The 27,276-nt window shown below is 52.2% G+C and overlaps 1 protein-coding gene across 3 annotated transcripts in view; it reads right to left on the minus strand.

Moving 5' to 3' along the window:
- Nucleotides 1-2,378: 2,378 nt before the first annotated feature.
- The window catches only part of AP1M1 (adaptor related protein complex 1 subunit mu 1), a 29,307-nt gene continuing 4,409 nt past the window's right edge, over nucleotides 2,379-27,276 (minus strand). The window contains exons 2-13 of one of the 3 annotated variants that reach the window (XM_044917574.1): nucleotides 25,947-26,103; nucleotides 23,865-23,932; nucleotides 22,089-22,219; nucleotides 21,169-21,316; nucleotides 19,746-19,781; nucleotides 11,888-12,014; nucleotides 10,657-10,799; nucleotides 10,121-10,192; nucleotides 9,546-9,704; nucleotides 4,162-4,287; nucleotides 3,486-3,561; nucleotides 2,379-3,360 (exon numbers count right to left, since the gene is read on the minus strand). In XM_044917574.1, the coding sequence (XP_044773509.1) occupies nucleotides 3,338-3,360; nucleotides 3,486-3,561; nucleotides 4,162-4,287; nucleotides 9,546-9,704; nucleotides 10,121-10,192; nucleotides 10,657-10,799; nucleotides 11,888-12,014; nucleotides 19,746-19,781; nucleotides 21,169-21,316; nucleotides 22,089-22,219; nucleotides 23,865-23,932; nucleotides 25,947-26,103 (1,266 nt within the window). In that variant the 3' untranslated portion in view covers nucleotides 2,379-3,337. Of the gene's footprint in view, nucleotides 3,361-3,485; nucleotides 3,562-4,161; nucleotides 4,288-9,545; nucleotides 9,705-10,120; nucleotides 10,193-10,656; nucleotides 10,851-11,887; nucleotides 12,015-19,745; nucleotides 19,782-21,168; nucleotides 21,317-22,088; nucleotides 22,220-23,864; nucleotides 23,933-25,946; nucleotides 26,104-27,276 lie in introns of all 3 variants that reach the window. The other 2 variants (XM_044917573.1, XM_021683159.2) reach the window with 2 other exon arrangements.

The following is a 27,276-nucleotide window of genomic DNA, read 5'->3' on the forward strand; positions in this document are numbered from 1 at the left end:
TGCTTATCAAGTTCCACAAAAACCTGACTGGGATTTTGAAGGGGAATGCCTTCAACCTATACATAGTTTTGAAGTCTATTCGTTTCCTATTGCTGCTGTAACAGATTATCACAAACATAAAACGACACAGATTTATTAACTTAAATCCTGGGGGTCGGAGGTCTGAAAGGGTCTCACGGGGCTAAAGCCACGGTGTCAGCGGGGCTGTGTTCCTGCTGGAGACTCTGTTGAGAATTTGTCTCATCCTTTTCCAGCTTCTGGAGGCGGCCTGCATCCTTGGCCCATGCCTTCCTCCACCCTCACAGCCAACCACCACAGACCGGGTCCCTCCCACACCACCGCTTTCTGCTTCTCCCTCTTCTGTCCCCTTCTTCTGCTATTAAGGACCGTTGTGATTACACTGGACCCACCAGATGGTTCAGGGTAACCTCCCCAATATGGTCAGCGGATTAGCAATCCTAATTCCATCTGCAAATTTAATCCCCTTTGCCATGCAATTTAACATATTCACAGGTTCTGGGGACCGCAGACATCTTTGGGGGGGGGGAGCCTGTTACGCTGCCGACCACAGGGAATGTTGGCATCTTTGATACAGATGTCCATTCTATAACCAGGATGTGCCCCCCCTCTCCTTTAGGTCTTCCCTGAATGCCCTCCATAAAGTTCTAGAGCCTTGTGTATTTTTTTATTTAATCCCAGGTACTTCATTTTGGGGGGGTACCATTGTCAATAGTTTGGAGTTGGCATGTGTTATTCTTTTTGATCATGAATGTTTAATTTTATCAAACCCTTTACCTGCACCTATTGAACCGATCATAAATGTTTTCCTTCCTTATTCTTTTTAAGGCAGTGGATTCGATTAATGCATTTTCCAGCATTAAACCATTTTGCCTAAGATTTAACCTTAGACACAAGGTTATGTCCTTTGTATACATCGCCAATTCCCCTCCGATTTTATTTAGGATCTTCACATCTATGGCCATCAGTGAGATTAGTCTATAATTTTCCTGTTTCATATTGTTTCGAGGAAATGCTGGTCTCATAAAATGAGTGAGGAAATGTTTCCTATTTTTCTACTCTCCGGGAGTGTTTGTTCAATTCTCTTTTTTCCCCTTGAGTGCTGGGTAGAGCTCTCCTAATAAAGCCCTCTGGACCCGGGGCTCTGACCAGTTCTGGTTCTTTAGTAGCCATAGACTACTCAGGTTTTTTTTCTCTTTTTGAGTCAGGTTTTGTTCTCTAGGAATTTACCCATGATAGTTAACATTTTCAAGGATGCTGGCACAAAGTTGCTCCCAGCATCCCTCGCCCCCTTCGGGGTTTTTGGGTGGCTTAGACAAGGACAGCCCTCCCCCAGGTGGCTGGAGCTCCGGGGGCACAGGGTGGCCTGCATGCCCTGTGAGGTGGTGGCTGTCCTGCTGTAACCTCTTTCGTGTTCGAAAAGCTGTAGTAATCTTTCATTCCCGGTGACAGCGACCTGTGCCTTCTTTTCATCTTGATTCAACTTCCTAGCAGCTTTTGAATTCCATTCATCTTTTACAAGCACCAACTTGTGGTTCTGCTTTTCATTGAATGTGTTTTCTATTTCCTTCGTGTCTGCTGTTTTTTCCTTCTTTCTATGCTCTTAGGCTTCGTTTTTTTTTTTCTGACTTCTTGAGATGGATGCTTAGCCCCATTCTCAGTCTGTCTCTTACATATACTAAATTAAACATCACATACACATGCGCTAATAGCGGGAGGGCTTGCAGACAACTGTGTCCTAAGCGTTGCTGGGAACAGAGGCCCCCCCCTCTAGACTGCGGATGACCTGTCTGTCCCACAGGGGCTCTGGAGGCTGCAGCTTGGCCTCCAGGGGTGGCAGTGAGGATGGGAAATGCTATTGGACCCATGGTCTCTTCTGGAGGGAGGCCAGGCTGTGGATGTGGGTGTGGGCAGTGAGGGAGGGGGCATCAAGGGTACCTCCAGCAGCTCTGGCCTGCGCCCTGGGCCAGGGTGGTATCCTTAACTCAATGCAGCTGAAAGGCCAAGCTCCTACTTGGGTTGATGCCCACCGGTCCTCCAAGGGGGAGCTGGGTGATATGGGAGAGGGCCAGGGGAGCACAGCCCTTGAAGGAAGAGGGGGTGATCCAGGCAGGGCCAGCGGCACAGACGTTGGGGGGGGTGTGAGGCAGGTGCCCGCTGTGGGAAGACAGGGTGCTTCCTGCCTGTGCGCCCCCCATGGTCCCCTCTGTGGACCAGGCAGCGGTTCTCAAACTCCAGCGCACATGTGAATCCGTGGAACCTGTGAAGTCTGCCTCGGCAGGTCAGGGTGGATCTGTGAATGTGCGTTCCAAACGAGCTCAAAGGGGACACTGACGCCGCTGCTCTGAGGAGCACACTGAGGAAAACTGGCGGGGGGCGGGGGGTGATGGGAGCCCCGCACCCGCCCCTGCTCACCCAGGAGGAGTCGGCCACGTGCTGCGTCTGAGGGAAAGCAGGCAGCGTGTTTCCGTAATGGACTTTAATGTAATCGTGACACGAACACAGGCAGGGTGGTGGTGGGTGACCAAGCACAGATGTGGATGACCTGTGCCCCCAACCCTCCGAGGCCAGCAGTCCTCGCTGGACACCACTTCCCTGGGGGGACAAACACTGATGCGGCTGAGTGACGGCCTCACACGGCACGGTGGACCCTGGGAAGGCCCCTCCGCTGAAGCCTCGGGCAAGAGGCGATGAGCCTCCGCCGAGAGGCGCGGGCCAGGGTTGGGCCAGACGCAGGAGGGAACCCAGTGTCATGTGGGCCTTGCTGAGGAGGAGGGCACTCTGCCCTCACGAAGTGCTGCCCGAGGGCTTCAGGACAAGGGGTGGGAGGCGCGGACAGTGAGGTTCACGTGAACAACAAGGAACGAACGAGACAGAAATTAGGAACACTCATGAACCTACAACATTCAACAGAATGGCAACCAAACGGCGGCCCGGCCAGCCTGGCCAGAGGCCGTGTGTGGCCAGCGGCCGGGTGAGCACTTCCCCTCTTTGTGGTGCCTGGGAGCTCACCAGCACAGAAGGCTGTATTTGATCTCTAGAGGGAAAGATTTCGTTTCCTTCCCCTCAAACGGACTCAGGGGGCAGAGAGACAAGACTTCTCGAAGATGAGCTTCTTCCGGGAGAAGGGACCCAGAGACGAGAGTGGCAACGGCAGAGCAGGTGTGCCTGGAAAAGGAGGGGTCCCGGGAGGAGCCGGGAGGGTGGCCTGTGGCCAGGGGTGCCCCTCCTCCATCCAGCAGGCTTGGCAGGTGCTTCCTCCTGGTGCTTCCGCCAGGAGCCCCAGCGCCGGGGCCGGGGGCGCTGGCTGCATGGCCCCTCACTGGGTCCGGAGCTGGTAATCTAGAATCAGGAGGGAGGCCTTGGTTTTCTGCACTGTACCTGTGGGGGAGGGGCCGCCCCCCAGCCCCGGGGCTGCTCCACGCGCACCACCCTCTCAGTAGCGCGCAGGGGTGGGCTGCACGCACCTCCGTTCTGAGTGATGTAGCGGACCCACGGCAGAGCCTGGTAGCCGCTCTTCTCGATGATCTTCAGGTAGCGCACCTGCAGGCCACAGGCAGCAGGGCCCTGAGCATGGACACGCTGTCCCCTCCTGGTCCCCGCACCACTCCCCACAGAGGCCAGGGAGGGGGCTGTGATGAGGAGTGGCCCAGCATGGGCCCCCAGGGGGCAGTGGGAGGGGACGGGAGGGGCGGGTGCCTGTCCATAGCATGCGGACGCCGAGGGAGGGAGGAGTCACGCTGCAAGGGGTGGAAAAGAGCCAGGGTGTGTGTGCACTCCCAGGCACGGCCCCCCAGCAGATTCCTGGGGAGGGGGACCCAGAGTTCACTTCCCCTCACGCATCTGCCACGGAGCTGCCTAGGAAAACAGGCCCCATGGTGGCAAAGTGCGTGGACACTAGAGGCTCGGACTCTAGTTCTGGGGGTCAAACCAATCTCTGAGCTCGGAGCCGCAACACAGGGTCAGGTCTGAACTGACAGGTGTGGAGAGAGGCAGAAGCAGGGCAGCACCGCGGCGGCCCCGGGACAGACTGACCAGCACCCTCGCCTAAGCTGTCGTCTGCAGCTCTCTGAGCCGGAACGGACACCTGGGCCTGCCCATGTCTGCTCCGGGGCCCTGGAGAGCCCGGCCACCTGGATGTACCTGGATGCCAGAGGTAGTGAAGTAGGGGATCTCAAACTTGACGCTGATCGGGGGCTTGCCCTCCTTGTCCTCCGCTTCCACGCTGGGCAGGCCGAAGTGCGCCCGCATCAGGTACTCCTTGCCCCCCTGGAGGAGTACACGAGGTAGAGATGGTCAGGGCAACAGCGACCCCCAGAGAGTTCCAGGTTGCTGGCCTGGCCACTGAGCCCCTTCCTGCGTGGCTGTGGTCACCCAGAGTCTCAGCTCCTCCAACGCACTTTATTTACCCGAGGCCTCACGGACTGTCCTGCCGGCTGAGCCGGGCAGATCAGAGGCATGCTGGGGAAAACCAGTGAATTCCAAGGATCAAGAGTTTCACAAACTCTCAGGGAGGGAGGACGAGTTGCTTCAAGGAAGCCTAGCCTGACAGGACAGACCTCAGGAAGGAAGAGGGGGCACAGACATACAGACAGTGCAGATGCCACCATGGGACATGTGCCCCTGCCCAGGCCAGAGTCCGAGTGAACACCCCACATGCCCAACATCCAGCAGGCGGCGTGTGCAAGCACAGGGGGAAAGGTCAAAGTGAGGGATGGTGAACAGAGGGAGGTAACAAAAGTAAGAGACCGAGGTCGGGGGCTGACTGATGAGTTGGACTGGTGTCCTGTCCCAGAGGGTACGGAAGGGGGCAGCTCTGGCCCCAGAGGCTGAGCAGTGACTAGAGATGGGGCCTGAGGCAGGGCCAGGAAGGCCTGGGAACCCAGTCCGGCACAGGAGGAAGGCATCTCGGTCTGGTTGTCCAGGGGCCCGGTGTGTCTCACCTAGAGCAGTGGGGAGCAAAGAGAGCACAGCTCTGGCCACACCCAGGACCCTGTAGTTGTTGATCCCCAGGGCTGTGGCAGGAGTGGCTGCCGACCAGGGCCGGGGGCCGTCCTTGCGCGTCTCAGGTAGAGCAGAGCCGAGCCCCGGCTCCCCAGGGCCGCGCTCAGGCTCCTCGCCCTGGGATGGTGCCAGTCTGCTCACCAGTGCCAGGGCCAGCGTGAGAGCGGGGGCTCTGCCCGAGTCAGGGACATGTGCTGAGTAAAGACTCTGGCACAACGAGGGGAGAATAATGTGGTCCCAGCAGCAGACAAAGCAGGCGGCAAAGGAATAAAATCAGCTCCACCAGCCTGTGTATGAGACAATAACCAGACCCCAAATCTGAGCCTCATGAAGACAAAAGGGAAAATGAAAGCAAAAGCACATGCAGATGGGCGGGCCTTCCCAGCGGAGCGGTGGAAGTCTGCTCCCCTACCCTGGGTCCATTGTGTCGTTGTCAACGGGTTTAATGCTCGCACGGACCAGAAAGACCTACAGGCTGGCTCACAGACCAAAACACAGCTCTGTGCCGCGAAAGCGGACAAAAGCTACGCCAGCAGGAAGAGTGGGTGAAGGCGCGCCAGCGAGGGGCAGACTAAACACCGCAGGGGCTGCCGTCAGGGCAGGAAGGGAGGGCCACGGTCCTAGAGGCTGCAGTCCTACAATCCACAGGGAAGGTATCATAGTCACGAGTGTCTACGAGTGCCAACTAACAGGGCGGCAACCTCTGTTAGGCAGATGCTACACGACGTGCAAAGGGAACCAGAGGAAGGCAGCGCTGACCGGGCGGACGCCGCCACCGCGTCACGACAGACCTCGCGGGCTCCCTACCCTGGTCACAGAAGCCTTGTCTTCCTCCCCAGTGCACCTGCGGTATTTACAAACTCGACCTTCTGTTAGCACACAGCGGACACTTCGAGAAATCCCAGAAGTAGAAATAGTAAGAATAACACTCTCTGGCTTTAGTGCTCCAAATCAGTGGTGAGGAGAAATGAAAATCAGAAGGCCCACCCCCTAGGAAATTTAAAGGCCCACCCCCTAGGAAATTTAAAAAGAACCACCGGGGCGCGTGGGTGGCTCAGCTGGCTGAGCGTCTGACTCATGACCTCAGCTCAGGTCATGATCTCGGGGTCCTGCAATCGAGCCCCACACTGGGCTCCACACTCAGCAGGGAGTCTGCTTGAGATTCTCTTTCCCTCTGCCCCGCCCCCAGGCTCATGTTTGCTCTCTCTAAAATAAATAAGTAAATCTTTAAAAAAACAACAACAACCAACTCTCTATCCAGTTACAGAATTTCTAGATGAGCAAGTCAAATACTACATGTCAGAATCTATGGGTTGCACAGGTAAGGCAGGGCTTAGAAGAACATCTTGGATTAATACAAATTTTAAAGCAAAATCATCAAATGAAAATACCTAACTTGAGGGGCGCCTGGGTGGCTCAGTCGTTAAGCGTCTGCCTTCGGCTCAGGTCATGATCCCAGGGTCCTGGGATCGAGTCCCGCATCAGGCTCCCTGCTCTGCGGGGAGCCTGCTTCTCCCTCTCCCACTTCCCCTGCTTGTGTTCCCTCTCTCGCTGTGTTTCTCTGTCAAATAAATAAATAAAATCTTAAAAAAAAAAAAAAAGAAAATACCTAACTTGAAAAATTAGAACAAAGAAAGGATGAAGAAATGCAAATTAAAGACTTACAAAAGACAGAAAAATATCACAACAAAATTAAAATACAAACCTGGAGAGAAAAAACAAAAAGACAAGCTACTAGGCAGCCTTATCCAGGGAAACAGAAGACCCAAATACACACAAGAAGAAAGAATAAGGAAGAAGTAACCATCATAAGTGAATGAAAAGAAAAAAAAGACCACTTTCTCCAACTTGGCAAACCTGGTTAGGATGGATAATTTTGAAGGGAAATATAATTTACCCAAACAGTCTCCAACAGAAATGGAAACTCTGAAGGACCCGATTTCCAGAGAAGAGATGGAGAAAGTAGTCGAGATCCAGAAGGTCACACAGCCAAATTCTATCAACCTTCTCAAGACCAGACGATGTCCCGGCCACTTAAACGGTTCTGCAGCATGGAGACGGGACACAGAGTAATTATGAAGCAGGTATAACATGAATACCTGACAGAGAGTGCACCAAAAAAAAATCAACCTCCGTTATGATTATCAAAGTGAAAATGTTATGTACAATCTTATCGATAGAATCCAACGGCGCATTGAAAAGGAAAGATACCTCAATCGGGTGGAGCTTACCAGAATGCAGGGATGGTCCAGCTCCACCCATTGACAGACCTGAACTGACAGACACTGAAGGGGCACCTGGGTAAGTCTGTTACCCATTTGTGCCAAAACCGCAGTAAAGTAGGGCTGGATCGAGTCCATGGCCCAACGCGGCATCGCACTTGGAGGGGGCACCTGGCTGGTGTCTCCGGGTGGGGGCAAGACCAGAGGCCACTGTCCACCACCACTTACAGGCCCCGGAGAGAGCAGCCAAGGCAAGGAGGCACCAGAGCCATCAAATGCCCAAGAAGAGCAGAGGAGAAGGGAAAACTGCATCTGGCTGCAAAAGATACAAAAGAATATCTGAAAACCCATGGGAATTGAAAGAAAAACTACCCTAAAGCAGACACCCGGTAAGGAACCAGGGCGTGAAACTACTATGCAAACAGTGGCTACCTGCTGGAAGACACGGCGGAAGACAAGACTCCACTCACCAGAACACTGACTTAGGCTCATCTTAACAAGAAACGGACAAACTGGCAGGAACCTTGGGGGCTCCTGAGGATGGGGCGAGCAGTTCTGCGGCTTTCATCTGGTTCCAGGCACATGAATGTGTCCCCCCTGAGGAAATTCATCGAACTGTCCACATTTCATCTGTCTACTTTTCTGCATGTTGTACTTCAATGAAAGTACTTTTTAAACCAAGGGAGAGGCTATGTGAGGTGTATAAGGTAAACACGAAGACGGCCCCCAAAGCACTGAGGTGAGACAGGCACAAAGCCTCATAAGGAAGTTAGCTCTTCCTACTCGACTTATAAATTTAGTGCAAACAAACTGATTCTAAAATTCATAAGGAACACCAAACAAGTAAGCAAGGAAGAATCACCAGGAAACAAACAAGTGATGTGGGTGTGTGGGGGTGGGGTGGGGGGGGGGCTGCCTTTATCAGATGTTAAAACAGAGAATAAAGCTCTGAGTTAAAATATGGCCTTGCTGCGTGGACAGAGAGACAACAGGACATTCAGAAAGAGATCTAATGCCGCGTGAAAATCTGATATTTAATAAACATGGCATTTCAAACCACAGGGGAGAAGATGGACTTTTTAGTAAATGATGTTCAAAAACTGAATGGCCATTTGGAAAAAGATAAAACTGGACCCGTACCTCCCCCCATTTACCAGACCTAGTTCTTTTTTTTTTTTTTTTTTTAAAGATTTTATTTATTTATTTGAGAGAGAGAGAATGAGAGAGAGAGCACATGAGAGGGGGGAGGGTCAGAGGGAGAAGCAGACTCCCCGCCAAGCAGGGAGCCCGATGCGGGACTCGATCCAGGGACTCCAGGATCATGACCTGAGCTGAAGGCAGTCGCCCAACCAACTGAGCCACCCAGGCGCCCCTACCAGACCTAGTTCTGAAAGCACCTAAAACCTAAGGTGAAAAATGCCACTGTACAGGTTCTAGAAGCAAATATAGGTGAATTCCTTTATATCTGGGAATGGTGAAGCCTTTCAAAGCATGACTTACAATTCAGATGCAATAAAAAGACCAGGAAATCTGACTACATTAAATAATAATGAAACAAAGAAGCAATCAAAAAAGGTCACACAGCAAAAACTACCAGAAACAAAGCCAAAAGATAAACATTAAATTGGGGAAAACCATTTGCGACTTACATCAAAGAAAAAGTGCTCAACTTGCCCATATATAAAGAGCTCTCAGAAACAAAGAAAATGACCAAACCTGAAAGAAAAATGAGCAAGAGATGGCTGCTACGGTTTCCAGAGAAAGAAATGCAAATGGCCCTCAGACATAAAAAAAGGAGCTCCATCTTGTTTATAATGAGAAAAAAGCAATGGGCCATAATTGGCACGGGAACACACATCTACCTTCCAGGCTCTCTGGGCACTTCTGCTGCAAACCCAGACTCCAGTGCTGAAAATCCTGAACACAAGCCAGGCAGCTATGCCAGCATGAAGTGCTCGACATTCCTGGAGCTGGTGCTGGATTCCTGAAACCCACACTGCTCAGGCCTCGAGGCAGTCTGGTCCCCTCGAGGGAAGCTGAGTTCTGAACCAGTGTTGGAGAGAGGGCGGCGGGGGGGAGGATGCCCTGATCCTGGAGATAGGCTGGTCACACACAAGCTGCCTCTGCCAGCTCCAGCTTTCCATCCTTGCTCGGCCAGCCCTCGGCTCTCCTCTGCTGGCCTCCCAGAACCCCCAGGTGGGGATCGAGGCCCTTCGAGGCTGCTGTACTGTGATGGGCACAGGGAGCAGGTGGGGTGTGGGTGGAAGTTAAGAGAGGCATCCCACTGAAAAGGGCGCTCACCGGGAAGGACTTGATGGACCACACGATCTCACTGTTCTCGGGGACCCACTTGACACTCCCCACCGTCGTCTTGAACTTGGGGGAGTCGGCATCGTTGGGCACGGGGATGTGGATCTCTACGTTGTTGGCCGTTGACCGCCGCTTGAACTGGCTCTTGGCCTGGAGATGAGACCAGTGCAGCCAAGGTTGTGGAAGGCACAGGTCAGACAACCCAGCCCCCACCCCGCCTGCTCCCACCAGGGCCCTACACCCCTTGGCCTGGCCTGGGGGCCCCACCAAGCCGACCCCCAGTCCTCCAGGCACAGCTCACAGCCTCTCACCCACCTGAGATTCTCCCTATGCCCTCCAGTCCCCTTGACCGTCAGGGCTCCCCGTCCTTCCCTCTGGCTCACAGTGAGGCAGCACAAGAATCAGGCACAGGCCTTACCTCCCAGGATAGGGAGCACAGAGCCCCATGGGGCCCCTGCCCTGGTTAGGACCCTGTGCCAAAGGCCCTGAACAGGCAGGGCCATCCACCAGCCCCCCACTTACTGCCCGTGGCCCAGACTGACACTGTGTGTGGGACGGGCACGTACCTTGATCATGTACTCGATGCGGCTGTGGGAATGCTTTTCAATCACGGACTCGATCCATATCAAGGGCTTCACCTATTGGGGAGAGTGAAGGTGGCACTCACGCATGGTCATTTTACAGAGGCCCATCTCACAGAGGGGAAACTGAGGCCTGGGGAAAGGGACCATGTGCCCAGGTGTGAGCCCAGCATGCCAACGCCCTATGGAAGGAGTCCACAGCCAGACCGGGATGGACATAGAGACCGATGGGCATCTGTGAAAATGCAGAAAACATCACTGGGGCTGCCTAGAATGGGGTCTAGCCCCTCAGAAAGTTGAGAGCCCCAAGCTGTCGAACATGGGCTCTGTGGAGCCTGGGCAGCCCGTGGTAGCTGTTGCCTACCCTGGGTGTCACCTTGTGGATGTGAGACTCATCCTGGATGGGGACTATTCCCACCCACCGGGGAGGAGGTGGGAGCCTGTCTGGGGCCTCCACACACTGCCCACTGCTGTCTGGGTGGAAGCCTGCCCCGGGGGCAGGTGCCTGTGGGCACACTCACGTGGGTGTTGAGGCGGTAGGACATGAGCTCAAACTCGCCATCTGGAGGGATGAAGGAGATGGTGCGGTCGTTCTCGAAGCGCGAGAGTCGCACACACTGGTGGAACTTCACGTCCTCCAGCTCCACGGACTTGCTTTTGCCACCTGAGGAGAGGCAGGGGTAAGGGCAGGACAGACCCTGGGCCCTCTGGGTCACTCTGTCAGCAACGCTTCCACTGCCTGGGGCTCACCCCTGGCAGAGCAGAGCTGCCCCTCAAATCTGTGGGTCACAAAGGCCAAGGGGCCCAGGTTCCCAGACAATCTCCCCTGTCCCTCCTCAGCCCCTTGGAAGCCTCGTCACATCCTGACACTGGGCACATGCTGAGGGCAGGGCTGGGCGGCCTGGTTCACTCGGAGTCCGCAGCAGCTAGCTCAGGGTCTGGCCAGGGCTCCCGCTCAGGACATATTTGCCGAATGACTAATAGACTGGGCTGGGGATGCACGGCGACAGCTCAGGGCTCCCAGTGCGTCCTGGCTCCCATCATCCCATGGGTTCTCAGTTCCTGTCTTGGTTTTCCATCCCACAGAGGAGCTGTGCAGGCCGGGCCAGCCAGGGACAGGAGCCGCCCTGATGGGCCAACACCACAGAGGCCCTCAGTCCTGCTGCCGTGGAGGTTAGGTCCGATGGCACGGCCACTGCTCCCGCGGCTGGCGGTCCAGTTTGTAAACACAGAGCCTCAGTAAGCCGGGCCCTGCGGTCACTGTGGCCCCTGCCCCAGCACAGCGAGTGCCATGTCCAGGCCAGGTGGTGAGAGCTGGAACCACTGTGCACAGCCTTAGAGCAGCCCAGACCCCGCGCCCCACCCGGGGACAGGAGCTCTGCAGGGAGAGGAGAGAACAAGGCCTAACCTTGAGCCCGCAGCTCCCTCCAAGATGGTGTAGCACAGGGTCTCGGACCTGCTGCGTGACCCTCCCTGAACTTAACATCTAAGGCACTGGCCCGTGTCCTCTGGCCCGGGGGGCGGTAAGGGGACTTGACTTTGGGATCTTCACTCTTCTGTATTTTCTATGTCCAGGTATCGATGTATTAGTTTTCACAGTTATCTTGTCCACAACGTGAAAATGTGTCTGAAGCAAGTGCTTGAGATCCGCGTGTTCCCTCATGCAGCTCAATATCCCCTCAGTGCCGCTCTGAGCTCAGCGTGAGGCCCGCTCTGGCCACAGGGACGCCGTGGGGTTGGCGGGGTACTCACGGCCTGTGTTGTCGAAGAGGACCTTGTCATTGAGGCCCAGGCGCAGCTCGGGCATGCCTGACAGGAAGACCCGCATCTTGATGGAGCCCACGATCTCGCTGCGCAGCACATTGCCATTGGCACTGACCTGAGGGATGGCGAGGTGGGCATGAGGGGAGGTCCCTGCTCACCCAGCTGCCCCATTCTCAATGCCCTTCTCACCATCCCGAGCTGGGTGAGCCTCACCTTCCTCCCATCCAGCCTTTGTGCAGGGCCACAGGGGCCGACACATGGGCCCTGCCCTCTCGGTCTCAGGCCACACAGGCAGGCCTCTCTCGGAGCAGGCCACACTTGCTTTTCTTGAAATCTGTTTCTCCATATGGGGCCTGAGGCTACCCAGCCTATGTCCCCTACTTCCTAAAGATGGGGCTTCCAGGGCCCTGACCCCTCCGTGCTCCCCAGGGTGCCTGAAGTCTGATACCACTGATCCAAAGTAACCGTGTATTTAAACAGATATAGTCATGACAGTAAGTGACTGAGCCCTTCTTCTGCCCCAGGCGGGGCTCTGCGTGCCTCAACAGCCTGCAGGCCGGGGCGCTGACTCGGGTGACCCTCTACCTCACGTGCAGACCAGGAAGCATCTGAGTGCGATGAGAAGTCACGGCAGGCCACCAGGCAAGCCCTGAGACTGTCCTGAGGGAGCCAGGCTGCTGCAACACCTCTTCACACGCCCATTTTAGATACAAGGACACTGAGGCACAGGGCAGAGGCCACACGGTGGCTGGCAGAGGCGCTAGGGCCACAGCTGTGACCACCACCCCATATCAGCACGTCCACACCCACAGGCGAGGGCCAGGGCTACAAACGCAGGGGCCTCGGGGCCGCACAGGCCACTCCTCAGAGGGGCCAGCCACACTCACATGGTGCAGGGCCCGAGTTGCCTCTCTCTGCAGAGGAGGAGGAGAATCTGTCCAGCTTTTAACTCGAGTGTCTGGAAAGCACCACATGCACACATGCGAGCGCTCCGCCTCTGAGGGAGGCAGAGAACTAAGGCACCAAGTAGATCACAACCCCAGGAAAGGCACACAACAGGACAGCAGGCCCTGCACGGTCTGGCTCCATCACCCCCCCTTGCTCACTATACTCTGGCCACATGGCCTCTCACTGTCCCCACTTGGCAGGCAGCTCCCTGCCCCCACAGCACACAGCAGCCACCTCTTCCTCCCCTGCCTCTCGACAGCTCTGTCTGCCCACCCATCTCTGTCCCCCCTCTGGTGAGGGGCTGTGTCGGGCTCCTCCCTGCTGGGCCAGCACAAGGACAGCGCCTGGGGGCAGAAGGTCCTCAGAGAGCACGTGCCAACATGGGCCCTCCCTGGCTGGCCAGGCTCTGGCACTCTGACCGGCCTTACTCAGGGGGCCCTCCATGCTCCTAGCTGTGACTGCCCCTAGATTGGGAGGGCTGTCTTCCTCCTGGGGAGTAGGGACTGCACAGCCCTCTGTAACTGAACATGTGAGGTCATGAATGCTGGGAAGGCAGGCTCAGTAGTGGAGCAGAAAAGCCGTGCAGCCCACCAGGCTAATCTCAGCCCTGCAGGCAGCAACCAGGACGGGTGGGTGCAGAAGAGATGTCTGCTGAGCTGCTTTCAGTACATCACTATGTCCAGATGACCAGAATCTGGAGGCCCACGTTGACTCAGCTGCCAGCTCTGCAATCAGACTCAGGAAGATGGTGTTCCAACACGTCTCCAATATCCACACCCACCTCATGCTGCCCCGTGTATGGAAGATCAGGGGTCCTTCGGGCACAGACACATGCTGGGGTGCACTGGGGCTGGACATACCTTGAACTCCTAGTGCTTTCACATACAGCTATTTGGAAACTGCTCCTTGGGATTTGCTTTTCTACCCCAAGACACTCTAGAGTTAGAAGGACCATGTTCTTGGCTCAATGAACAATTCAGACAAAGGTCCCAAGACAGGAGGGGCATGTGGTTACTGAGGCCACTGTCTTGCTCCATGACTTAAACAGTAAGAAGGCAAATATGCTTACATTAAGTCCACTGGGAGAATCTGTTGGGGAAGCACTCTCGACAATTCCACAACCAGGAACTCACCCTTCCAGGAATCCCGCCCACGTACGGGACATATCCCAAACACAAGTCTGAGGATGAACAAGCTCACTCATTTCTGCACTGTCTGCAGCAGCTGGAAATGGGCACACCCGAGCGAGCCGCATGATGGGATTGGCCCAGTCATGGTAATCTCCAAAGTGAAGACGAAGCAGGCTGCAGGTGACACGGGGTCGGCTTGCATCGTCTTTCCCTGCCACTGACTACAACAACAAACCTGGGCAGGGTGCCTGGGCAACCATGGAAGACTGAAAGGGGCAGCAGGTGGATCGGGAAAGAACCACTGTAGGAGCAGCGCCCTCCCTGCCTCCCCTCCGTGGGAAAGTGCAGAGGAAACCTGGAAGTGGAAGCGAGCACTGGGGTGCAGACTGAGCTCGCGGAAGCCTCTAGCTCTGGCTTCAGGGCCAGAAGGGGAACTCCTGCCTCTTAGAGCAAGTACAGAAATCCCCTAATCCCCCCCTTTTGTCTGTTCTCTCACACCCAGGCCCCAGGCAACCCAGCTGCTGTTCCCAGAGGGTGGGGCAAACTCAGGACGGGGGCCCACTGCAGACAAGCATGACAGAATGGGGATCTAGAGCCCCCAACGAGGTGGTCACAGTACCAAAAACGGATGCCCCAAGCAGCTGGAAAGTACCAGAAAGACAGCTAAGAATGAGGCGTCCAGGGAAACAAACCATGCAGTTGTTTATGTCACCAGAGCTCTAGAACTGGGCATGAGTGGCTATGATCCTAATTAGTATGTCAAAGACTTTGAGAGACAAACTGCACAGTCCCAGACCGACCAGCAGGTGGAGCATACTCCGGATAAGCTCAAATAGCAAATGGCATGAAGGCTTTGAAAACTGAAAACTGAACTGATACTCATGGCCCACAGATTGGGGGTTACAACTTGTGGCCTGAACCTAACCAGGTCAACTGTCAGCTGAAACACAAATATTGACATTTCTGGTATAATCTAAACAATACCTAGACTATTATAATATTCAAAAAGTCCAGGATCGAATCTAAAACTACTTGGCATACAAAGAACCATGACAACTTTAGCTCACATGGAAAATACAGTTAACAGGTGCCAACACTGACGCAAATGCTGGGATTATCTGACAAAGACTTTAAATAGCTAGGTAAAAATCACAAACACCCTGGCAACAAATGTTAAAATAGAAAGTCTCAGCAGAGAAACAGACTACAGGAAAAAGGGTCAAATGGAAATTTTAGAACTAATAAATACAATGACTGAAATACAAAACTTGCTGGATGGGCTCAATAGCAGAATGGGGACAAAACAGGAAAGGGTCAGTGAACTTGAAGACAGAGCAAAAGGAATCATCCAATCTAAACAATAAAAAGAAAAAAAAAGGGTGGGATAAAATAAAAAGAGCCTCAGAAGCCCTTGGGTCACTGACAAAAGGTCTAACATTCATGTCCCTGGAGTCCAAAAAGAAAGGAGAAAGAGTGAAATGATGCAAACCTATTTGAGGAAACACTGGCTGAAAATGTCCCAATTCTGGTAGAAGACCATAAGCCTACAGATTTGAGAAGCCGAACAAATCCCAAACAGTAGAAATCCAAAGATAACCATACCCAGACACATCATAATCTATCTGCTAAAAATGAAAGACAAAGACAAAATCTGGAAGGCATCCTGAGAAACACAAGGCATTACCTACAGGGGATACGAGTTTGAGTGACTATGGATTTCTCATCATGAAGCATGGAGCCCCGAGGGATGGCAGGACATTTTCAAGGTGCCACAGGAGAACTGCCAACCCAGAATCTGTTACCCAGTCAAAATACCCTTCAGAATGAAGGTGAAATGAAGACATTCTCAGATGAGGGAAAACCAAGCTGATCTGTTCCAGAAGAATTGCTAAAAGCAGCTTTTTAGGTGGAAGGGACATGTTCCCAGAAGGAAACCTGGAAAGTCAGGAAATCAAGGGAAAGCAACTGAAGTGGCAAATGTCTCGGTTATGTGGAAGACTGTTATTCTTTCCCTCTTGATTGCTTTCAAGTACGTCTGAAAATTGAAAGCAAAAATCTTAACACTGTCTGGGGCACCTGGGTGGCTCAGTCGGTTAAGTGTCTTCCTTTGGCTCAAGTCATGATCCCAGGCTCCCTGCTCAGTGGGGAGTCTGCTTGTCCCTCTTCTTCTGTCCCTCCCCCCTGCTCATGCTCTCCCTCACTCTCTCACTCACCTTCTCTTGCTCTCTCAAATAAATAAAATCTTTTTTAAAAGTCTTAACACTGTCCGATGTGGTTTCCAATGTATCTAGATGAATATATGGAACAACTCTAGCATCAAGAGGTAGGAAAGTTTCTGGATCCCAACTGAAGTGATAAAATATTGATTCTAAGTAGATGATGAAAAGGTAAGTATGCATTTTATAGCAACAACTAGAAAAAACTATACAAAGAGATACAGTAATGACCACAATGAAGAAATGAAATGGAATGCTAAAAATATTCAAACAGACCACAGAAGGATAGGGAAAAAAAAAAACCCAAAGGAATGAAAAATAGAGGGAATAAAAAGAAAACAAATAATACAACAGTAGACTTTAATCTAACAAATTAATAGTTACTGTAAGTATAAATGCTCTAAACATATTAATTAAAAGACCGAGACTCCCAGAATAGATTTTTAAAAATGACCCAGTTTGAGCACCGGGTAACATATGGAAGTGTCGAATCACCATATTGTACACCTAAAACTAATATTACACTGTATGTTAACTTACTGGAGTTTAAATAAAACCCTTTTAAAAATGACCCAGTTATATGTTGTCTACAAGATATATGATATGGGTAAGTTAAAAATAAAAGGACAGGGTGCCTGGCTGGCTCAGTCAGTAGAATGTACTTTTGATCTCAGGGTTGTGAGTTTGAGCCCCCACATTGGAGATAGAGATTACTAAAAAACAAAATCTTTAAAAATAAAATAAAAGGATTAGAAAAAGAAGTAAAAGGATAGAAAGACATATAATGTGTACACACTGATCAAAAGAACTCTAGAGTGACAATATTAATAGCAAAAAAGACTTCAGAGCAAAAAAATTACCAGGGATAATTAGAGACATTATATAATGACAAAAGAAAGGGTCGGTTCACCAAGGAAACATAAGAATCCTAAATGTGCTTGCGCCTATCAGCACAATGTCAAAATTTGCTAAGCAAAGACATTAATTCACAATTAACAGCTGGAGGTTTTAATACTCCGTCAATAATAGGTAGAACTAGTAGCCAGAAAATTAGCAAAAAAAGCTAGAAGAATTGAACATCACCAACCAAGAGGATTTAATTGGCATTTACAGAACACTCAACACAACAATAGCAAAATATACATTTTTTTTCAAGTGCATATGGAAAATTCATCAAGACAGATCATATTCTGGGTCATTAAAATAAACTTTAACAAATTTAAAGAATTGACGTGTAAAAAGTATATTCTTAGATAATAATGCAATTAAATTAAAAATCAGTGACAGTAACAGAAATATCTGTGAACATTTAAAAATTAAACAACACATTTTGTTAAATAATCCATGGGTCAAAAAGGAAGTCTCAAGGGAAATTTGAACTTTTTCTGAACAAAAATGAAAATTCAACATACCAATTACGGGATGCAGCTAAAGCATTACTTAGACATTAAAAGCATTAGATATTTATATTAGAAAAGAGGTTCAAATCAGTATCTTCAGTTTCCAACTTAAGAAACTAGAAAAAGAAGAGCAAAATGAATCCAAATCACAGAGAAGAAAATACCAGTGCTAACAGCAGAAATCAATGAAATTGAAAACAGAAAAACAACAGAGAAAATCAATGAAAGCAAAAGCCAATTCTTGGTAAAGATCAATAAAATAGATGAAACTCTCACAAAACTGACAAAGAAAAAAGAAATATGACATAAATGGCCAATATCTGGAATGAAAGAGGGGACATCAGCATAGACCCCGCAGACATTAAAGAAACAATAAGGGAATACTATAAACAACACTATGCACATAAACTCAATGACTTCGATGAAATGGACCAGCTTCTTAAAAACAACACACTACCAAAACTCACCTAAGATGAAAGAGAAAATCTGAATAATCCTATAACAATTACAGGATTGAAATTTGTAGTTAAAAATATTCTGAAAAAGGGGTGCCTGGGTGGCTGGCTCAGTTGGTTAAGCATCCAATTCTTGATTTTGGCCCAGGTCATGATGTCAGGGTGGTGAGATCGAGCCCTGAGTCAGGCTCCACACCCAGTGTGGAGCCTGCTGAAGATTTTCTCTTTCCTTCTGCCCCTCCTCTCTCTTAAAAAAAAAATTCTGAAAAAGATATCTCTAGGCTCAGATAGTTTCACAGGTGAATTCTACCAAATAGAATAAAAAATATACAATTTACGACACCTTCAAAAAAATGAAATACTTAGTTATAACTCTAAAAAAAGTATACATGGTAAAAACTACCAATGTTGATGAAAGAAATCAAAGATGACCTAACTAATCCGTATTTGTGGATTCTGAGACTTAATATATGAAAGATATCAATTTTCTCCCACACTGATTAATAGAGTTATTTAATACAATACCAATCAAAATTCCAGCAGGATCTTTTTGTAGATATAGATAAGCTGATTCTAAAAATTTTTTACAAAGGAACTAAATAGCTAAAACAATTTTGAAAAAGGAAGAATGTTGGCAGGATCATATAATCTGATTTTCAGACTTAATAAAGTTACAGTTATCAAGACAGTGAGGTATGGGCTAATGAACAGATATACAGATCAATGGAACAGAAAAGAGTCCAGAAACAGACTCGCATGAATATGGCCAATTGCTTTTTGACAAAAATACAAAAGCAATTCAATGGAGAAAGGGATAGTTTTTTCAAAAAATGATATTGGAACACTGTTCTAGACGCAAAAAAACTGCATATAAACTTCCTACCTTATATAAAACTTAACTCAAAATTGATCATGGATCTAAATAAAATTATAAAACTTTTTGAAGAAATTTAGGAGGAAACCTATATGACCTTGGGTTTGGCAATGAGTTCTCAGACATGGCACCAAAAGCACACAGACGAAAAAATCGATAACTGGACTTCCTCAAAATTAAAAACTTTTGTCCTGGGCGCCTGGGTGGCTCAGTCATTAAGCGTCTGCCTTCGGCTCAGGTCATGATCCCAGGGTCCTGGGATCGAGCCCCGCATCGTGCTCCCTGCTCCGCGGGAAGCCTCTCCCACTCCCCCTCCTTGTGTTCCCTCTCTCGCTGTGTCTCTCTCTGTCAAATAAATAAATAAAATCTTTTTAAAAAACCCAAAAAACTTTTGTCCTGTGAAAGACACTGCACCAAAAGAATGAAAAGACAAGTGATGGACTGGGAGAAAACATTTGCAAATCACGTATCTGATGAGAGACTTGTATCCAGGATATATAAAGAACTTTCAAAATCCAAGAACCATAAAAAAAAACCCAGCTTAAAAACACTCAAAAGACACGAAAAGACACTTCTCCAAAGATGGTATATGGACAACAAAGAAGCACATGAAGAGGTGGTTATCATTAGTCATTAGGGAACTTACAAATTAAAGCCGTGATGAGCTAACACAACACACCGATTAGGATGGCGAAAATCAAAACACTGATCAAGGATGTGGAGCAACCAGAACTCTCATCCACCGCTGGTGAAAAGGAAAAGATGGTGCAGCCACTCTGGAAAATGGTTTGGCAGTTTCTTATAAAGTTAAACATACACTTACCATATGACCCAGCAATCCCACTCCTGGGTATTTGCCCTAGAGAAATGAAAACTTCTGTCTACACACAAACCTGTACGTGAAACGTTTACAGCAACTCTATTCACAACCGCCCAACATTAGAAACAACCCAACAGTCCTTCAATCAGTGAATGGATAAACAAGGTGTGGTTCAGGATATAAAATAAATGTAAGTAAATATAAGAAGAAATAAACTTTCGATAAACAACAGTAACTTGGATGAATCTCAAAGACATTATGCTAAGTAGAAAAAGCCAGACTCAAAAGGTCACATACTGTATGATTCCATTCATAGGACAATCTCAAAAAGACACTAGAGAAGTCCCCCCACACCGTCCCTTATCTGCAGGAGATACGTTCCAAGACCCCGTGGACGCCTGAAACCACAGACAGTACCGAATCTTCTATATATTATGTTTTTTTCCTATACACATATATTTCTAATAAAGTTTAATTTATAAATGAGGCACAGTGAGAGATGAACATGAACTAATAATAAAATGGGACAATAGAACAATATACTATAAGATATGTGAATGTGGTTTCTCTCTCTCTCAAAACATCTGATTGTACTAGACCCACCCTTCTTCTTGTAATGATGAGAGAGGACAAAATGCCCTCATGACGACACAAAGCAAAGTGAATGACATGGGCCTTGTGATGTAGCATGAGGCCGCGGCTGACCTGACAAGTCAGGAGGAGGACCATCTGATTCCGGACCACGGTTGACTGGGGAAGAGAAACCGTGGAGTGGGGGGGGCTACCGGATAGTGATGGGGACCTGAGCGGTGGCCGCTGGGCAGGAGAGAGGCGGAAGGGTGGGACTACCAAGGGGTGGGCAGGAGGGAGGTTTTAGAGGGGATGTGCATCCTGATTATATAGCAGTGAGCTACAAAAATCTGTACATGTGCTAAAATTAACGGAAAAGAAAGTCAATTTTATTTAGTGATAATTAAAAAAATTACATCAAAGGAAAAAACAAATGTGCACAAAACAGTCGAACAACAATAACGAAGTAAGTTGTGGGAGAACCACATCTTACGCTCTCAGCTTTACAGAAAGACAGCGCGTGTTTGTAAATGTACAGAATGGGACCCGAAAGGATGATAATGAATCTTAAGTGAGGTAGTCTCTCTGAATATAGAGGCCTTTGCTTTCTGACTTTCCACCCTGCTTTAAACAGCAACAACCGCAATGTGCCTGCATTGATTCTAAGTAGGAACAAAAGCTAGTGAAAACAGGCTCCCCAGCTGCAATGAGTGGCCTAAACCTGCTGATCAGCTGTCACACAGAAAGTAAACGTCTCTCAGGGCCTTGCTAGTTGTAAAAGTCCAGTTGCTTTTATTTCAATTATAGAGAAGACAAAATTTCTCTAAAAGAAGAAAAGAAATGAAAGGAAGCCTACCAAGAGGTTGACGGACTCGATGACGTCCAAGAACACCTCGTTCTTCCGGTACTTGATGCCCTCGGACCGCCAGGACACTGCATTGGTGACGGTGGCTGGAGGCCTTGGGGCCCCCGTTTCCAGCTTGTGGCCTTCCTGAGTGATGTACCTGTGGGACCACACCCAGAGTAAGGACTTGGGGCACCAACATTTTGGAAACAGCCCCTCCCTGTAGCAGGTTCTAGAAAAGGCAGGCTCTGGTTTCACCTGGGCTGTTTAACACAAGAATATCTTACGATATCCAAAAAGCCCCAACAAATTCAAGTTACAATGAGCGCACAGCGTTCATTTTGCGGGGGGCGGAGGGGGGGCAAGGAGACAGCACTGGCAAAGAAAACCGGAGTGGGCACGAACTGCTCTCCTGCTGGGCGGGCAGAGGACACTAACCCCGGGGAGGGGGGGGAAGCTGGTGACCCCAATCCCACCTGGGGAGCACCAGGCACGAGATGCGGGCCAGCGACGTGGCTTCTCCGAGTGCCCCTCTGTGCCATGCAAAATGGGGAGCCGCGCCCCTCACTCTGAAAGGAGTGAAGGTGAAGCACTCGCAACAGGGCCTGATGCACAGGAGGGACTTGATCCACCCGCCCCGGTGCGGAGGGCAGGGCAGGACTGCCGACAAGAATGCGTCTGTCATGTATGACAGTGAAAACAAAGGCAGGTGACTCCCTAACGACAAGGCACTTAGCGCACCACCTGGCACCAGGGACCTGCTCGTGCTCGTGGGGATGCTGAACGGCCAAGACTCTACAACCGCCCGGGGACAGCCGGAGACAGGGTGGTGGCCCCCAACGTGAAGGCACATTCGCTTCCTCCTGTCTCCACACCTGACCACATCAACGCTGCGATGTTGCCAGGCCTGGGTCCCCACCCTGCCCACTCACTCCTGCAGGATCTTGCTGTCGGTGGTCTGGGGGTAGCCGAAGTCCATGAGCTCGTCCAGCAGCTCGTAGATGATGACAAAGTTGTCGCGGATGCTCTCCTCCTCCAGCTCCTTGAAGTACTCTGAAAACACCTGTGGTGGGGGGTCATGGGGGCGGCAGAGGGGGGGAGATGGGGCCAAGGAAGGGGGGCGCCCGCACAAAGCCGTCTGCCCTTTATGACCACAAGCTGCAGCTGCCCATGTGCGAGCCGTGGCGACATGCCACATGCCAGGCCTCGGGCTGGGAGACCGTGGGCAGGAGAACAACCCTGGCTGCCTGAGCGGCAGGAAAGCAGGCTGCAGGTGGGGCAGGAGTCCTCGGGGGGTGGGGGGGTGGAGGGGGGCCTGGGCAGAAGCCCTGTATCTCCACCCCCGTGGGTTCTCTCTCCTCTCCTCCCTGACGGTTCCCCCCTCCACCCGCCCAGGTCTAGGGCCTCATTGGAGCTTCTCTTTAATCCCCACTGTTAACTGTCACCCTGTGCCTGAGTCACAAGTGACTCAGGTGAGGGGCAAGAGCCACTGGGGTCAGAACAAGCGGTTCTTCCGGACTCTTCCAACTCCCCTGAGCTGTGGACACCCCCCCCCAGTTCAATAGAAAATTAAGAGGATCAAAGAAGGGAGGGGAGAAAAGTTTCATTAGCACTAACCCTGAAGGAAAGCCACGGAGGCAAAAAGGAAATGCCAAACGCTGCAGGGAGGAGAACCTTCCTCCTACCCCCTTTCCCCATCTCTGGTCCGTGGATGTCCCTCTGCACTCTGGCACCAGCCACTGGGCCTCTATTCGGAAATCACTCCTGCGACGGCGCCACTGCTCTGGCACGAAGGCCTACTCCTCAGCCCAGACTCAGGCTCCCCAGGGGAACACATGCTCTCCTGCCCACTGCCCAGACCGACCTACTTCCCACTGTCCAGCACAGTGGCTCCTGAGCTAGCTGCAAGTGGCACCACCTGAGGATGACAGCTCTCCTGCGCCCACCCCAGGCCTCCTGGGTCCGATTCTCCACTTTCTTCAACCCCATGGCCCCTGCTCCAGCCAGGCCCCTCCATTTCTCCTCTGGAAGCCCACAACAACCTCCTCACTGGCCTCCCTGCCGCCTTCAAGTTCTTCCTCCACTTAGCAGCCAGCTCGACAATCTTAACTCCAATCGGGTCTCGTCAGTCTCCCGCTTAAAGTTCCCCACCATCTCTCATCAGGCTTGGAACGAAATCCGAATTCCTCACTAGGCCCTGTGCGTCCCTGACCCCACAGTCCAGCCTCGCCCACCTTGCTGACCTCAGCCCCACACCGTCCTGAGCACACTGGCCAGTCTGATGGTCCCTGACCGTACCATACCACACGCACTCCTGCCCCAGGGCCTTTGCATGTGCTGCTCTCACTGCCTCCCCATCTCTGAGCAGAATTTGGTTCTGCCCTCCTCCTGGCTAGCCTACCTCCCTAAGCTCTGACTCTCAGCTGGCCCCCGGCCACCCTTCTACAGCCAATTGTGGGGCACAGCTGTCCCTCCTGGAGTCAGGGCGCACTGACCCGCCCTGAGCTCCACCTCTTGTTCACTTTCCCTTCCTCACCATGTCAAAGGGACACCGTCAAAGGCCATAAAATCCCACAAACGGGGCAGCTGGAGCTCCCCTTCCCATTTCCTGGGGTTCTAGCCCCAGAACTCCCTGGGAGGCTGCAGCCCTCGGGTGGCTGGTGTGGGCGGAGGCACACAGCAGAGAAGGGGACTGTGACTCAACTCACCTGTACCACCTTATAAAGGAAGGAGAACACCAGCGACACACAGGCGTTCTTCTTGGACGTGGCAACCACTGCATGGTGGCCCCAGTTAAGGAGTGTTCAGAGGCCTGGGCTGCTGCCTCGCAGACCCCGATTCACTGCAGGTCTTGGGAGGACCCCCACGGCTACTCTGGGCTCAGAACCTCCCTCAACCCAACCCCCAGCCATTCACTTGGCCTTCAGGGGGTTACTGAGCTTATGGTCTGAGCCAGGCCTGAGACACTGCAGTCACCAGAAGCGGCCCCAGCCCCAAAGGAGTCCTCCATGACAGAGAGGCAGCAGGGGACACAGAGAACCCACCCCAGCCACTTGCCCTGAGGAGGTGATAATCTGAGCTGACAGCCAAAGCCCAGCGTGGTGGTAAGGGTACACCTTGGGTGGGGTGAACAACCCAGGGTGGGGAGGCAGCGCGGCTCTTTCCGGGAGCAGAAAGCAGGACCACGGTTGGTCCTTCCCCAAAAGCCAATGGCTTATGTGATCCCGCTGAGGTGCAGGGCTGCCCAGCCAGGCTCCAGCGGAAGCAGCCAGGGCCAATGCTGGCTCGAGCCCTTCCTGCAAGCCCTGGCTCCTAAAGCAAACCTTTTTAATAGAATCTCCATTTTCTTACTTGTTTGATGGGGGCATGACAGTGGATTCATCGAGGTGATGTGTGTACAGTGTGTGGTACAGACTCTCCCTCCCACATAGGGAAGTCAGCATGTGCTGAGCACTTCCTGTTCCTTTCCCTAAAGAGCCTCGAGCTACCTGGGGAGGCTGGGTCCTCCACTGCAGGTCCATGTGCTGTGCCCTGGACGTGCCCATTCATGACACGCCTGTGCCACCTGGCCCCTGGGGCTGAGCTGGGAGCTCCAGGGGAAAGGGACGGCAGGGCCCACGTCCACCTCATTTCCTGCCTAGAGCGGGGACCCAGGAAACGGATGCGGGGCCAGTCAAAGGAGTGCTGGCCTCCCTCCTCCAGCCTGGGACCACATGCCCTTTAGGTGCTTTCTAAGGAGGGACAGTAGGCCCTCAAGGCCGGGACCTGCTGGAAACTGTCACCCGACAGTGGAACTAGGGAGCAGGAAGGGGGTAATGGGCAGCAGAACCCAGAGAGGTAAGCCACTGCCGTGTCCTCCCTGGCTGCCCACGTGTGAGACCGGGGCCCGGCTGGAAACTGGTCAGACGGCTCCTGCTGAGCTCACACCACCGCCACCTCCACACCCGGGCAGCCACTGCCCAGACCCAGGGCGGCTTCACAGACGGCCAACTCCTGGCTTACAGGCCACCTGGGGGACTCTGTAGAGCTGCCCCCCGGGCCCTCCAGAGAGCAAGGGGAAGGAGAAACAGAGGCTGCAGGAGCTGGACCTCGGGGGGCCAGACGAGGGTCACAGGCCGGCACCCTCGCTGTAATGTGTGCACGAGGCACTAGCGATGGGCGCGTGAACATGCACACTCTGACCCCTGCCTTGTCGCCCCCTCTCCGTACCCACTCCTGTGCCCTGCAGTCTGGCCTCTGCGCTGCAGCCAGAAACCTTCCACAAATGCACATCTGGCTTTGTGTCACCCCTCTGCCTAAAACCCTCCAAGGGCTTCCCATCAAAGGTGATATCCTAGGAGACCCCTCAGTGCTGCTGACCACTTGGGCCTCACTCCCACCGCACGCCTCCTCTCTCATGCTCTAGCCACCCCCACTGCGGCTTCCAGAATGAGCCTCGCTTTCCCTTTGCAGAGCTCCTGTCCGGGCCTATCGTTCCTTGTGTCTGCCTACTGCTCTGGAGAGTGGACACCTGGTCTTCCTGAGGTCTCCTCCAGATGTCACCTCCTCAGGGAAGTCTTCCTGGGTCCCCAGACTAGATGAGGTCCCCTGCCGTACCCTCTCCTCCCCCAGCAGCCATCACATTTGCTCCCGTGTGTTCCCCGCTCATCCCCTCAGGCCGCAGGGAGCTCCGGGAGGGGGTGCCTGAGCCAGCCTGGAGCCAGGCGAGGCCGGGTACTGGAAGCTCTCGGTTGCCCATGTGTGTGCGCGCACACAAGGAGGCCCCTGGGAGCTCCCCCGCAAAGGGATACGATACAGATTGTTGTGCTTGATCCACATGAAGCGGACTCCCCCGTGGGCCAGGATGGGCGACAGCATCCCTTCCTCCTCCTTCTCCATCAGGATAGGCATGAAGTGCTCCACCTCTGACATGTCCACGTCGCCACGGTAATTCCGGCAGATGAGCACCTGGGCCGGGAGTTGGGGGGGGGGGGACACTGCTTTCACTGTGAGCCCCACAAGCCAGGTGCTGGGGTGGGGAGGTGAGAACGCCAACCTCCCTCACCACAGGGACCCTAGTCACACCCCTGTCCATCAGAGACTCCAGGCCATGCTGATCTCTGTCCCCCAGGGAATTCCTCAAGGAGAGCATTTCCCAAAGTGAACTCCACAGGGGCCAACCGGGTGCTCTGCAGGGGAGGGGAATATGGGGCAACGGTCCAGGACTGAGTCAACTGGGAGATGCCAGGTTAAAACAACTTCCTGTAGGCTCTCGCTGCAGACCTTCCCAGAGCCTTTCCTATGCTAACGTACCCCACTTTTCGCTGTGTCAGGGTACCCGTTCAGGGGACACTGGTACCCGGAGACTTAACACGGGACAAGCACTTTGGTAAATTCTGGCAGGCTCTCACACAGGTAAACCTAGCTTAAGACCCAGCCATTCCTCTCTTAGGTAAAGTATTTACCCAAGAGAAACGAAACCCTACATCCACGTGAAGACCCGTATCCATTGCAGCTTTATTGTACATAGATCAGGCTGGAGAGAGAGCCAATGTCCTCCAACAGGTGAACGGAAACAAGAACTGTGTCCATCCATAGCCCAGAAGGCTCCTCAGCCACAAGGAGTGACTACTGACTCGGGCGGCAGCACAGGGGCCTCCTAGGACCACCGGGCCAGGTGAGCAACCAGACAACGGACAGCATATCCCGTCCCATGGGATTCCACTTACACAAAGCCCTCGAAGTGGTGACAGAAAGCACGTCAGTGGCGGCCTGGGGACGGGCTGGACACAAGGGGTGTAAGGAAGCCTCAGAGGGTGATGGAGTGTATGCATACGGCTTCCTGGGTTTACACAGTGACTGAACTCATCAAAGAAATGCAGTTTGGTCCACGTAAGCGACCCCTCCCTGAAGGGACAAGGAGGCAGCCGAGGGTCTGCCAGGCTGCGAGAGGCTCTATCTGGAGACATGGCCTAGAGCTGCTCCCACGAGCCCGGGGGGACAGCTGCTGCAGGACTCAGCCCTGAGCTGAGCTGGGCCCTGCAGAACTGACCATGCAGCGCGGCGCCGGCCTCAGAACCTGCAGTCCCACAAAATACACTGTCTTTGTTGTTTCAAGCCAGGACAGAGAGAGAATCGGAA

The sequence above is a fragment of the Neomonachus schauinslandi genome, chromosome 1 (assembly GCF_002201575.2).
Source record: "Neomonachus schauinslandi chromosome 1, ASM220157v2, whole genome shotgun sequence".
NCBI lineage: Eukaryota > Metazoa > Chordata > Mammalia > Carnivora > Phocidae > Neomonachus > Neomonachus schauinslandi.